Below are 15139 nucleotides of genomic sequence, written 5' to 3'. Positions count from 1 at the left end.
AGACGCCGGAACGCGGCCGTCAGCGGGCTGATGACGCACACACGTGTCGCGACACGCGATAACCGAGGTCGCGGATCTAGTATTGTTAGACCGGAAAAATTCGCGGATTCATTCGGCGATAGGCTAGAAGTCAAATACATATACCTTTTAGATGATTTTGCTATTGGATTACTATTCATCCGTACGAATCTCAACAGATTATAAACCCTCAACCAAAGAAGGATCGAATCACAGACAAAACCAGCTGAGACGACTCACAAGTCAGCAGCCAATGAACTGGTGTTTATTTGCCCGAGTGTACAGGGGAATGTGCAGTCTATCCTGAAGGCTATTGAAACCGCGAATTTTTCCGGTCCCTAAGTATTGTACACGAGTGGTGCAGGAAATGCCAGCAGAAGCCCGTGGGGTCGTAGTTTGGAGTCACTGTAGAGGCGCGGTACCACCGCCAAGTCTGCACGCCAGTTGGGTGTCCGGTGCGTAGAGGCGAAGATGCGTGCGGTGCGCCAGCCAGTGTCGCCCTTAGCGCCACCTAGATGCCTGCCTCGTAAGGGGTGTCCCTGCGTCATTGAGGCGGGCTATAGGCGCGACCCGTTCAATGCATAGTAAAGGGAAGGGATAAATCAATAATTAAACAAATATTTACAAGGGTAGTATAGATAACGTTTAAAAATTACGTCTCATGCCGAACTACGGGTATCATAGTGAGTCAAACCAGACTGCAGCTGGGAGCGACGGGAGACTCCTGGGTTACCACGACCTTGGAAGACGTGTTGCTCAGGAAGAAATTCCCTGCAAAGAGCCAGGGATCGGATACAGCCCTGCGTAAAGGAGTGTAGCGGTTGCCACTGATTGGTAGGGACACCTGTATTTCGCGATTTAATTTCATGTCAGGGTATTTCACAAAACACTGTAGCTTTTTCTAAGAGTCATGGCAAATTGTGAGGTGTGCAGCAGTATGATGACCACATTCTCATTGGCCCCGTCAAGAGCGGGACGACACCTCTCACCGACCTCAGCCAATAACCACAGGAGAAAAGCTACAGTATTTTGTGAAATACCTTGACACGAAATGTATTCGCGAAATACAGGTGTCCCTACTAATTGGTTAATGAATTCATTTGATTATATGTATATAGTTTTCAAAGTTATCTTTTCAAGATCTTTTTGGTTATGGTGCATTTTTTTATATTTAAAAATATAAATTTTTTTTTGTAAATGTTTTATTAAGCTGGTAAATTTGATATTAAGATCCAGTCTGGGTTGCAGCATGGGTAATGAATTCCAGAAAGAACTAGAAAGTTTCAGAGTTTAATTTTTATTTTTATTTCTAATTTCTTTTATTATTTACTTTTTTAAGATTTATGCATAATTATTTGTTATTAATCAAATACTAATTACACTAATTCCCTTAAATTTTTTGAATGCTGTTTCCTTTGGCAATTATTATTTTTATTTTATTTTTTACCTCACAGCCTACTGGTACATGAGCATGTCTAACGAGTATTCTGGCTCAAATTTTAATTTTAATTTGATGGTGTTGATGCCGCAAAGGAATAACGTTGTTCCTAGCAGGCCTTGGGGACTGTCAATGCCCACAGTAAGAGCAGGAGTGGGCAGGGGAACTCCTTATTGCTAGGCCACTCGCCGTACACTAGATGTTGCCCAGTTGCATACGTTCGAGGCTGTGTGGTCGCATACCGCGCAAAAGCCGACCACACACAGGCAGTTCATCAATGCCTTGAAAGTTTTATTTTTCAGTTTTATGTGTGTTTGAAAAACATTTTATATACCGTACGTTTATTTTATCATTTATGAAGCAAACCATTTGAAGATCAAATCTGTAACATTCATCGTAGGGTAAAGAGTGTTTAAAACTCTTTATTATCCATGCCTTACGAAAAAATTTTCTTGAAGTGTCAAATGCAGTTTTTTGGCTCTTATGAGCTGTCATTAATCACATATTAAAGTATTCTTAAATATAAACTAACATAATAATTTAATTATTATGTTAGTTTATTTATTAAGTTTATAATCAAACACATAATAAATATTATTTTGATTAAATAAAATTGTATAATTATATACTTCAAAAATTAACTTATACCTATGTTCCAAAAACATTAATGCATCATTTGACACCCTGTTTTCCACTAACCGCTATCAGTCTTTTTGTAAATGTTTGTTTAAGGAAGTCTGTGCGGTCGTCGTTTGTCATCGTGTGGTCTATGATCATACCTAAGTAATTAATAGTGTTCTTATATGGTATTTCTTCCTCATTAGTGGTAATGGCGCTGGTGGGAGTTCCCGGCATTAGTCGCAAACACGACTTGCGACTTCTCTTTGTTAGGAAAGACTCCCCAACTGAAAAAGTACGCGCAAACCTGGTATGAACTTCCAAGGTCAAAGCCTATTCTCCTTGAAGTATGAGGGAAGTGTCGTCAGCAGATATAACTACTGATATCCTCGGTGCGTGGGGCTGAGTGCGGCACCCTGAGGTGAGCATTACCACCGCGCCGCGCCGCCCGGCAGCGAGGTACGACGCCCTGAGGTGAGCATTACCACCGCGCCACGCCGCCCAGCAGCGAGGTACGAAGCCCTGAAGTGAGAGTAACCACCACGCCACGCCGACCGGCAGCGAGGTACGATGCCCTGAGGTGAGCATTACCACCGCGCCACGCCGCCCAGCAGTGAGGTACCACGCCCTAAGGTGAGCGTAACCACCGCGCCATGCCGCCCGGCAGCGAGGTACGATGCCCTGAGGTGAGCATAACCACCGCGCCACGCCGCCCAGCAGTGAGGTACCACGCCCTAAGGTGAGCGTAACCACCACGCCACGCCGACCGGCAGCGAGGTACGATGCCCTGAGGTGAGCATAACCACCGCGCCACGCCGCCCAGCAGTGAGGTACCACGCCCTGAGGTGAGCGTAACCACCGCGCCACGCCGCCCAGCAGCGAGATACGTTGCCCTGAGGTGAGCATAACCACCGCGCCACGCCGCCCAGCAGCGAGGTACCACGCCCTAAGGTGAGCATAACCACCGCGCCACGCCGCCCAGCAGTGAGGTACCACGCCCTGAGGTGAGCGTAACCACCGCGCCACGCCGCCCAGCAGCGAGATACGTTGCCCTGAGGTGAGCGTAACCACCGCGCCATGCCGCCCGGCAGCGAGGTACGATGCCCTGAGGTGAGCATAACCGCCGCGCCACGCCGCCCAGCAGTGAGGTACCACGCCCTAAGGTGAGCATAACCACCGCGCCACGCCGCCCAGCAGTGAGGTACCACGCCCTGAGGTGAGCGTAACCACCGCGCCACGCCGCCCAGCAGCGAGATACGTTGCCCTGAGGTGAGCATAACCACCGCGCCACGCCGCCCAGCAGCGAGGTACGACGCCCTGAGGTGAGCGTAACCACCACGCCACGCCGCCCGGCAGCGAGATATGGTGCCCTGAAGTAAGCATAAACACCACACCACGCCTCCTGGGTGCGAGGTTCGTCGCCCTGAGGTGAGCGTAACCACCGCGCTACGCCGCCAGGCAGCGAAATACGACGCCCTGAGGTGAGCGTAACCACCACGCCACGCCGACCGGCAGCGAGGTATGGCGCATTGAGGTGAGCATAACCACCGCGCCATGCCGCCCGGCACCGAGGTATGGCACCCTGAGGTGAGCATAACCACCGCGCCATGCCTCCTGGGTGCGAGGTATGGTGCCCTGAGGTGAGCATAACAACCGCGCCACGCTGCCCAGCAGCGAGGTACGACGGCCTGAGGTGAGCGTAACCACCACGCCACGCCGCCCGGCAGCGAGATATGGTGCCCTGAAGTGAGCATAAACACCACATCACGCCTCCTGGGTGCGAGGTTCGTCGCCCTGAGGTGAGCGTAACCACCGCGCCACGCCGACCGGCAGCGAGGTACGGTGCCCTGAGGTGAGCATAACTACGGCGTCACGCCGCCTGACCACGGGGCCTGGGTTGACGGAGGGCAATGTTGTGACCCGCGCGAGGGAACACAGTGTTGATGGCGCGTGACTTGACGACGGGCCGCGTGAAAGCAGCGGTCCCCGTGCGCGCGAGGCGCGAGAGTGAAAGTGGTCCAGCTCGCAGCCTCTGGGGATCTGAGACCCCTTGGCGCCTCTCCCCGCAGGCATCTCCTCGGTGCGCTCTCATCAGCGCTGCGCTCTGTTACCAGATACCCGAGACATGGTGGACCTGGTTAAATGCTTTGTGATACTCTTGGAGCAGGGCATACCATGAGTCTACTACGGGTTCAGGGGGAGTGGGTGGCATGGGTTGCAGCTCCTCTCCAATCATTTCCAGGTTACATTGAAATGGAATATCCTGTTCTTGAGCCCGTGCTGTGTCGACGGAGGCTCAGCCCGGAATGGTAGGAGGTGCTACATCGATCTGGGCACGTTAAACAAGTTACAAGTGGTAGTTGCAGTACTTGATAGAGAATGTATAAATGTAGCAGTATGTTATAGAATTTTTTACATAGATAATATATAATCTTATATATACCGGTATATCAAAGTTCATGTTACAATGCTTGAGGGTAGAAAGCTCTTATTATTTGCAACCATTTTTGCCAATAAACATGTTGCCGGAAACACGTAGTTAAGCCCCTGTAGCCCCAGAAAGAGTCAGCGTAGGCAACCCGTTGTAGAGTGTTATTTTGTGGATGTGCGGGCGTTCGAGTAGAGAAATAACCTTTTTAATCGTGGCACAGATTTTAATTCCATTCTGAAATCAATCACAGCTTCGGCTTTGTTTCACAACATTGAAATTGTTGCATACGTTTTAAAAACGTGACAGCCTAAAGCAACGGCTCAAAAACACGCCCACCTTGAGCTACACAGAGGTGGCAACGGCGAATCATGTTTTCACGGATACACTGGAGCATGTGTGGAGTCGACCTTATTATTTCGAACGCTTCAATGATTCACTGTGTAAGCTCTTCTACCGTTTCTACTGGCGTAGCGTAGATAAGCCCTTTTACGTAACCCCACAGAAAGAAATATAATGAGGTTAGGTCCGGAGACCTTGGCGGCCATGCGACAGGGCCCGCTCATCAAATCCATCGGTTTGGAAATGTTGAGTTTAAATACTCTCGCACTTGCAGGGAAAAATGAGGTGGTGCCCCGTCATGTCGGTACCACATCACACGTCGGACATGCAATGGAACCTCTTCAAGAAGACCTGGTAGTTCGTTCTGAAGGAAGTGGAGGTATCCAGCGCCGGTAAGTCGTGGCGGAAGAAAAAAAGGCCCGATTAGTTCGCCGTCAACAATACCGGCCCACACATTAACTGAAAAACGTTCCTGGCGAGCTGTAACACACGTTGCATGCGGATTGACATCATTCCAAACATGACTGTTGTGCGAATTGAGAATAGCGTCTTGAGTGAACTTGGCTTCATAGCTAAATAAAAGCGCTAACTTGGGGTTCCTCAATACTCTTCGAATGTACCAACGAGAAAAGGTCATGCGAAGAGGATAGTCCGCCGGACCCATGTGTTGCACTTTTTGAAGGTGGTACGGGTAGAAGAGTTGCTCATGAAGAACTCGCCAAACAGCCATTTTGTCAGCGTCCATATCGGAACCTTTTGCCCTTGTGCTTGTATCCGGACTCTCAACAAATCTCTGAAGTACATCTTCTTCAAAACTGGGAGTACGAACCCTGCGTGGAGCATCAGCATTTTGTCTTGTGACGGCACATGTACCAGTATCACGCATTCGCTGAGTAAGTCTTGCAAACATGGTGTGAGCTGGAATCCTACGACCCGGATATCGTTCTTCGTACAAACGACGGGCGGCTCGTCCATTTTGTCTAGCTTCCCCGTAAACAAGCAGCATGTCCGTGTACTCACTAAACGTGTACTCCATTGAGCTCCACTAAAACGTCGCCCTTTTCAGAACCACAGCGAAAGAAATGACACCACGAGTTTGCTTGTACGACAGAACAGTCAACGACAGACCACCAGTGATATCAAAACACACTGCGACACTGTGATGTCATGCTGCGCAGTGCTATGGCACGGCACGAACGGAAGAAAAGAGGTGAGGGCGCCACCAACGGAAGTAAAAAGAGGCGGGGGTCAGCATTCGACATCGTACAGTCCTCTCGAGCGCTGCCCGGCGTCGTAAACACGTAATTCACCACAGCATCGTCTGTCTCGCACAAAGCCCAACGGGTTGCCTACGTTGACTCTTTCTGGGGCTACAGGGGCTTAACTACGCGTTTCCGGCAACATGTTTATTGGCAAAAATTGGTTGCAAATAATAAGAGCTTTCTACCCTCAAGTGTTGTAACATGAATTTTGATACACTCGGTATAAATAAAGATTGATACAATGTTAAATAATGAATACTTAGTTGACAAAACATAATGTGAAAAATATTTTTGAATAGTCGACGTAAACCTGGGAAGACTAGGAATTGAAAGTGCGGAAAAAGTATAATCAATCATGTGTCTTAGTGTACCCGCAAAGAATGATGTCTAGGAGACAAGATGACGAATTCCATAACGGTATGAGTAGAGACCGGAAAAATTAGCGCGGGTTTAATGACCTGTAGGATGAATTCCATAGTTCTACATACACTCGGTCAAATTTCATCCACTCATTGGCTGCTGTGTTTTGAGACGTTACAACGTAGCAGCCTGTGATTCAATAAAGCTTTGGTCGGGTGTTTCTCATTGGCCCAGAGTCATCCAGGTGAGTTGTGAGCCAATAGCTAGGGACCGGAAAAATTCGCGGGTTCAATGACCTCTAGGATGAACTCCAAAGTTGTACGTACACTCGGTCAAATGCCACCCACTCATTGGCTGCTGTCTTGTGAGGCGTCCCAACGTAGCAGCCTGTGATTCGATAAAGCTTTGGTCGGGTGTTTCTCATTGGCCCAGATTCGTCCAGGTGAGTTGTGACCCAATAGCAGAGGCAGCACTGAGGTATAACTATTTGTATTTTAGCAAATCGCGAAATAAATTCGCGAATTTTTCCGGTAGCTAGGTATGAGTAATCTGATACCGAATTAATTCGCTCGAATCTAGTCACCTGTGATCAGTGACCTTGTCGGCACGGAGGTCACAGCACTCGCCTCCTGTCAGCCGCTATGCATGTGAGGAGACAATGAAGTGAGGTGGCTGGCTTCCTTGAGGTACTCCTGAACCACTACGAGTCCACTCCGAGGCTGCTCTACCTCCACCACGAGTGCACACCACCAGTCTTTACCCCGAGATTACTAGAGGCCGGAAAAATTCGCTGATTCTTTTCGTGATAGGCTCAAATTCAAACATATATATACATATATACACATTTAAGCCGCTTCCGCTATTGGCTCACTATTAACCTAGACCAATGACAAACCCTCAAACAAATAAGTAGAGAACGGAAAAATTCGCGGTTTCAATAGCCTTCAGGATTGACTGCACACACCCCGGTACACTTGGGCAAATAACGCCAGTTCATTGGCTGCTGACTTGAAAGTAGTCTCAGCTGGTTTGTCTGTGATTCGATCCTTCTTTGGTTGAGGGTTAATAATTGGTTGAGATTCGTACAGATGAACAGTAAGCCAAAAGCAAAATCATCTAAAAGGTATATGTATTTGACTTCTAGCCTATCGCCGAATGAATCCGCGAATATTTCCGGTCTCTACGATAGCTAGAGACCTGTAGAATTCGCGGAGTCATTTCGCGATAGGAAAGAGTCCAAATTCTTTTCACATTATTTTGCTTCAGTGAGTGGGCCACAGTTTATCTGAAGGACTCTGGGCCAATGAAAAATCTTTAACAGAAGAATTAGCGAATCACGATCATTCCAGTCAACAGGTGTTACGAGTCGGTAACCAATAAGCAGATGTAATGTGCACGAGTGCATAGAGGATCATGGAGTCTATCCTTTAGGGATTTGAAATCGCGTATTTTACAGGTCTCTAGGCATCACCTGTTAATGTTTTCATTTTTTTTATTTCTTATTTTGAATGTATGAATTTTCCCCATGACAGGTAGTGCAAAATGTCCAAGAAATATTATTGAACCTGTAATTTCACTGTGAATATTCCTGTTTATTTTTGACGTGATAACGTCTCATAAATAGATGAAAGCACGGCTGCACGCACGAAAAATTGTCACGTTCCGCCTGAGCCGATTGTGCAAGAACCGGCCAACCACCTTTCGAAGAAAATCTTCTATAATATCAAAACATGTTAAGGCGGGCTTTTTTTTTTTTTTTTACCAAATTCATCGTGATTATATTTAAACAAATTATTTAAATTAAATTTGCAAAAAAAATTTACATAATATTTGATAATTTAAAAAGTATGCAATTTTTCATAAATGTTTTCTTATGATGTCATCAAGTGAAATTATCGTCCGTAAACCGAGACTATACAGATACACCCCTTTTTCTTCTACCAAACAAACGCCTGCCTGAGTGTCGGGGTCGGTGTGCGCTGTCCCGACGTGTGGGCCCTCGGAGCGGGACGGCGGGGCGGAGCGGGTTTCCTCGCGGCCCATTAACTTTCCCTGCGCTGCGCCCCCCGTACCCGCGGCCCGTAGAGTCGCGACTGGGTCAGTCACGGGCAGAGCCCCGGGCGAGTCCTACTGCGTGCACAACATCACACCAGCGGAGCCCGGGGGAAAAATTATTTACGGATTTATTTCGCGATGGACTACAATCCAAATACACACACACACATATATAATATATATATATTTAAATTGCTTTTGCTATAGCCGTAGAAACCTGTAAAATTCGCGATTTCAAATCCCTAAAGGATAGACTCCATGATCCTCTATGCACTCGTGCAAATTACATCTGCTGATTGGTTACCGACTCGTAACACCTGTTGACTGGAATGATCGTTATTCGCTTATTCTTCTGTTAAAGATTTTTCACTGGTCGAGAGTCCTTCAGATAAACTGTGGCCCAATCACTGAAGCAAAATAATTTCGAAAGTATTTGGACTCTATCCTATCGCGAAATGAATCCGCGAATTTTACAGGTCTCTACGTGATGCCAAACAGATAAACCAAACGATGGTATTATGGACAGCACAACGGCAACGGCAGAGGCGAACACACCGGACTAACAATATCAGTAAACATGGAACCTGGTCTACGTAGTAAATATACGAACACAGCGATGAAGATAAACATATATTATGGACAACACAACCACGAAAAAACATCGACGAACCCATTAGGTCCCCTATGACAAAACAGTTGCGACGTTTCGGGAACTGGCGTCTGTTCCCGTCATCAGGCACAAACAGACTGCAGTGGCGCATGTCCTAGACATTTTATTGAATCAAAATTCCTCATGAAACGAATACGTTTTAAGAACTTAAAATAACAGATATTTGTAAATTTTTACATTTACATAAATGTAAAAAAATAGATTCTTGCCTGGGCATTTATGTTTTGTGTTGTCCCAGTACCTAGAATAATTAAACTTATTATTAAATCTTTTACTGAGTATTATCTGCGTACATTAATAAGCATGAATAGAGACCGGAAAAATTCGCAGAATCATTCGGTGATAGGCTAGAAGTCAAATACATGTACCTTTTAGATGACTTTGCTATTGGCTTACTGTTCATCTGTACGAATCTCAACCAATTATAAACCCTCAACCAAAGAAGGATTTCAGATACATGTCTACTGTCGGAACACCAATCAATTCAATAGCCATCCAGCGAGGAAGCAAACGTGTCCAGAATTGTCCGGCCAAGCAGGGCAATTGCTTCTCGTGCAGATGGCCAACAATCACAAGGAAACAATACCGTGTTGCAGTCTAATGAGCCATCGGAATTTTTCGCGAAAAATACATGCCCCAAGAATTTTTCTTTCAATCAGAGTGTAAGAAGCTACAAAGGATTGCAGACTATCTCGTCACTATACCTCATTCATTATCTCCAACTATACTGACCCCTCGCCTGCCTGTAGACTTACAGTCTGCTATGTTCTTATGGAATTTTTTGTTTTTTGCTTGTCAAACAACGAAGTTATGCTATGAGGATAGACAAAATTGTAATATAAAATTAACAACTTTTTATCTCGCACGCCTACAACTGCGTACGAATTGCCATACAATAAGTTAAATTTTTCACTGCCTTAACTAGGTCATGGATTCACGCAAACAGCGGGAAATCTTGCCGCAGTCAACAAAGCGTGTGGCGAACCCCATGGGGTCGCGATGTAAACTGGTGTAGCAGTTTCCTACCACCCCTATAACAGATATGGCTAGGGGCAGGTGTTTTCGCGAATAAATCTGATCGCTCGTTAGACTGCAAAAAGTTATGTTCGCGTTAGCGATTGTTTCCTTGCGATTGGCTGCCGTCTGCGAGAGAAGCCATTGCCCTGTTTGGCCGGGCCAGTCAGAATGTGTTGGCTTCCGCAATGAACGACTGTGATCTGTGGACCGACAGTAAACATACAACGGAAAGAAACACAACCAATCACGGAACACAGACGATGCTACGGTGTTTTAACACAAAGCTGGTCTATAAATCTTTTCGCGAAAACTACATGGTCCTAGCTATGGCTATAGTCTGTCCCACGCCTAGAGTGCAGTACGGTGTAAATGGTGACCACTGATGCCAGAGTGTGACTACACAGTTAGTTAAAATTTAATTTTTTTGATTACCATCTTTAATTGTAAAATTTTCAGAAAAAATTTTACTTTACTATTTAATGATAATTTTAAAAACCATACATTAGTGTCTATTGGAAGTATTATCACAGTAGTAAACATTCTAAAAAATAAATTAATGCTAAACAATCATCGTTATATCACAGGAGAAACTATTTGTATCAGTAGGAAACTATATTCCATAAAATTATGTGCTATTTTTTGACAAATACAAATTAAATAAAAATGGCATCTTTCAAATAGAACTCCTTAGGAATAAAAAAAAGTCATATTTGATGCCCTTGATGAAATAAAACAGGAAAAAGGATTGCCAAAATTCTCATTCCAAATTTTAACTTTAATCAATACAATGTTTCAGACGTATTTTGATAAATTGTTATTACGTTATAAAGTTGTGTTTGAAACTTGTGTGCTCTGTGGCGTACATGTGGCAACAGAGCACAGCGGAACAAGGGCAGAGCGAAGGTCCCGTGCTTGTCACGTAGACAGTCACGGCCCAATGAGCGCGGCGAGTTGACAGTTGATGGAGCGCGCCTCCGTGAGCGAGGTGTCAGACTCATGATGAGGTTCCCCCTCGCTCCGGCGTGACTCATAATTCATGAGTTGATCGTGGTATCACGATTTCGAGGAGATTACGTCCATTGAATCTTTTTTTTTTTTTTTTTTTCCTTTTTGAGACCCTGGGCTCCACAGAAGATCACTTTGTGGTTCCGCAGAATATTTTGCGAAAACAACCTGTGAGGAAAAATATTATATTTGGTGACTAAGCATTTTACGATACACAAATAGCAAATATATATATATATAATATGACTTAAAGTATATTTTTATTTTTAATATATTTTAATATTGACATAAATCGTAAGTCGTGGTTTCACAAATTATTTTGAAAAATAAATTGTCTTGTCATACTTAAGATTTTTTATTCCTGAAAATTTATTACGATATATATATAATTTGTGAAACCACGAGTTATGATTTATGTCAATATTAAAATATATTAAAAATAAAAATATATTTTAAGTCCTAACAGTCATCTAAAATAGTGTTCGGTAGACACTAAAAATTACTGTATTGCCACCTATAAAAAAATTTTTGTTGAAAACAGTGACTAAATTTTTCCGGTGGTCTCATGACTAGAGACCGGAAAAATTCCGTGGATTCATTCGGCGATAGGCTAGAAGTCAAATACATATACATTTTAGATGATATTGCTATTGGCTTACTGTTCATCTGGACGAATCTCCACCAGTTATAAATAAAACCTCAACCAAAGAAGGATCGAATCACAGACAAACCAGCTGAGACGACTTACAAGTCAGCAGCCAATGAACAGGCGTTATTGCCCGAGTGTACAGGGGAATGTGCAGTCTATCCTGAAGGCCATTTTAACCGCTAAGTCTTCCGGTCTCTATGCCGAGGTCACCGCACCCATGAAGTTCTCTACCTCCTTGGATTCTTACGGAACACTGTCAATTCAATAGAGTTAGTTTGCTAAAAAAAAGGGGGGGGGGGTTATCTGTAAAGTCGGTTTACGAATGATAATTTTACGTGATAACGTCACAAGAACACATTGAGTAAAAAAAATTGCATACTTTTTTTAATTTTCAAATATTATTTAAAAAATATTTTTGCTGAATTTAGTTTAAATAATTTTGTTTAAAATATAATCACGAACAATTAGTAAAAAAATTACCCGCCTTAACCTGTTTGATATCACAGAAGATTTTTTCTCGCACGCTGGTTGGCCGGTTCTTGCACGGTAGTCTCAGGAGGAACGTGACAAATTTTTTCGTGCGTGAAGCCGGCGTTCATCGATTTATAAGACGTTGTCACGTCAAAACAAAAACAGCTGTTTGGTACTGCTACTAAACTATTTATGTATTATAAGCCTGTTGATTTGACAGTAATATTTTTATATAACGCTTCAATGGTTGAAATCCTTAGGCACAGAAAAGTACGCTTATTCACTCTTACGTGTTTTTAGGTTATGACAGTTCTACGTTATGACAGTTCTAAGTTGTGTGTTTCTAAGCAGTGATAATTCTAAGTTATGACGTTTCTAAGTTGTGTGGTTCTGCGTTGCGTGTTTCTAAGTTGTGTGTTTATAAGTCATGACAGTTCTAAGTTTTTCTAACTTGTGATAGTTCTAAGATATGATTTTATACGTTATGACGTTTCTAAGTTGTGTGGTTCTGCGTTGCGTGTTTCTAAGTTACATGTTTCTATGATTCTAAGTTATGACAGTTCTAAGTTATATTAGTTCTAAGTTATGACTTTCTATGTAATGACGTTTATAATTTGTGTGGTTCTGCGTTGTATGTTTCTAAGTTATGATCGATCTAAGTTGTATGTTTCTAAGTTATGTGGATTTTTACAAGTTTTCTAAGTTATGACAGTTCAAAGTTGTTACTTTCTAAGTTATGTGGTGTTCCCCCGTCGATAACTGCTTGTCGGCGTGTATCGCCGCTAGACCCGGTGGTCGCGGTGTGCGGGCTACTGGAGGGAGACCCCCACCCGCTACAACGGGCCCGGGCTGGCAGGCGGGGCGCGCCGCTATAAGAGACCCCCCGGGGCCCCGGACGGACCCAGCCCCAGTCATGCCGCGAGCCTTGCTGCTGCTGCTGCTGCCCGCCGCGGCGCTCGCCTTCCCCGACGGCGCGCCAATCGACGTGTGTGTGAAGGCGCGCAGGAACCAGCCCCACCACGGCCAGGCGCGCCCCAGGGTCGACGCGCCGCCCTACTCCGTCACCGCATCGGCGGACACCTACTCCCCCGGCGACAAGATCTCAGGTGCGTGACCTGCCCCGTCAACCTCCTGGTAGCCGCGTAGCTGTTACCGGCCATAACCTCCTGGTAGCCGCGTAGCTGTTACTGGCGATAACATCCTGGTAGCCGCGTACCTGTTACTGACCTCCTGGTAGCCGTGTAGCTATTACTGACCTCCTGGTAGCCGCGTAGCTGTTACTGACCTCCTGGTAGCCGCGTAGCTGTTAGTGGCGATAACCTCCTGGTAGCTGCGTAGCTGTTACCGGAGATAACCTCCTGGTAGCCGCGTAGCTGTTACCGGCGATAACCTCCTGGTAGCCGCGCAGCTGTTACTGGCTATAACCTCCTGGTAGCCGCGCAGCTGTTACTGGCTATAACCTCCTGATAGCCACGTAGCTGTTACTGGCGATATTTTCCTGGTAGCCACGCAGCTGTTACTGACCTCCTGGTAGCCGCATAGCTGTTACTGGTGATAACCTCCTGATTGCCGCATAGCTGTTACTGGCGATAACCTCCTGATAGCCACGTAGCTGTTACTGGCGATAACCTCCTGGTAGCCACGTAGCTGTTACTGGCGATAACCTCCTGGTAGCCGCGTAGGTGTTACTGGCGATAACCTCCTGGTAGCCGCGTACCTGTTACTGACCTCCTGGTAGCCGTGTAGCTGTTACTGACCTCCTGGTAGCCGTGTAGCTGTTACTGACCTCCTGGTAGCCGCGTAGCTGTTACTGACCTCCTGGTAGCCGCGTAGCTGTTAGTGGCGATAACTTCCTGGTAGCTGCGTAGCTGTTACCGGAGATAACCTCCTGGTAGCCGCGTAGCTGTTACCGGCGATAACCTCCTGGTAGCCGCGTAGCTGTCACTGGCGATAACCTCCTGGTAGCCGCGTAGCTGTCACTGGCGATAACCTCCTGGTAGCCGCGTAGCTGTTACTGGCGATAACCTCCTGATAGCCACGTAGCTGTTACTGGCGATATTCTCCTGGTATCCACGTAGCTGTTACTGACCTCCTGGTAGCCGCGTAGCTGTTACTGGCGACAACCTCCTGATAGCCGCGTAGCTGTTACTGGCGATAACCTCCTGGTAGACGCGTAGCTGTCACTGGCGATAACCTCCTGGTAGCCGCGTAGCTGTTACTGGCGATAACCTCCTGGTAGCCGCGTAGCTGTTACTGGCGATATTCTCCTGGTAGCCACGTAGCTGTTACTGACCTCCTGGTAGCCACGTAGCTGTTACTGGCGATAACCTCCTGGTAGCCACGTAGCTGTCACTGGCGATAACCTCCTGGTAGCCGCGTAGCTGTCACTGGCGATAACCTCCTGGTAGCCGCGTAGCTGTCAGATTCTGCTATGCTGGAATCACAGCTGAGGTACTGTTGTGACCTTCGTTTTTGGTTGCCAGTCAGATGTTTGTTTTTGTCATTTTGGTAGATAAATTATCAATTACTACCTGCACTCTTGGTAAACATCGCAAAGGTATTATATATTCGCTTTGAAGACATAAAGCTTTTATTTCTTATTATTATTATAACTATGAAAGTCTTGCACTATTTTACCCTGAAAGGTAAGTTTTGAATTTTTATATACAATTTTGTTAGCTAGCTTTAAGTTGCCAATTTATTCTTGAAGTCAGATGTGTTTTTTTTTGTAGCTACAATAGAAAGGTTGTCTATCCCCATGGAGTATTACACATGAGAAGAGCATCGTTGTTGGTCTGTAGTGGTG

The 15139-nt window shown here is 45.6% G+C and overlaps 1 protein-coding gene across 1 annotated transcript in view; it reads left to right on the top strand.

Annotated features, from left to right (window-relative positions):
- The first annotated feature begins 2427 nt into the window (after positions 1-2427).
- Positions 2428-15139, top strand: part of LOC134530686 (putative defense protein 3) — a 35862-nt gene continuing 23150 nt past the window's right edge. Inside the window, exons 1-2 of the mRNA XM_063365755.1 lie at positions 2428-2495; positions 13190-13439. Of these exons, the coding sequence (XP_063221825.1) occupies positions 13247-13439 (193 nt within the window). The 5' untranslated portion in view covers positions 2428-2495; positions 13190-13246. The remainder of the gene's footprint in view (positions 2496-13189; positions 13440-15139) is intronic.

The sequence above is a fragment of the Bacillus rossius genome, chromosome 1 (genome assembly GCF_032445375.1).
Source record: "Bacillus rossius redtenbacheri isolate Brsri chromosome 1, Brsri_v3, whole genome shotgun sequence".
Taxonomy (NCBI): Eukaryota; Metazoa; Arthropoda; class Insecta; order Phasmatodea; family Bacillidae; genus Bacillus; species Bacillus rossius.
The sequence above is the reverse complement of the archived record's forward strand: the minus strand, read 5'-3'. Positions and strand labels throughout refer to the sequence as shown.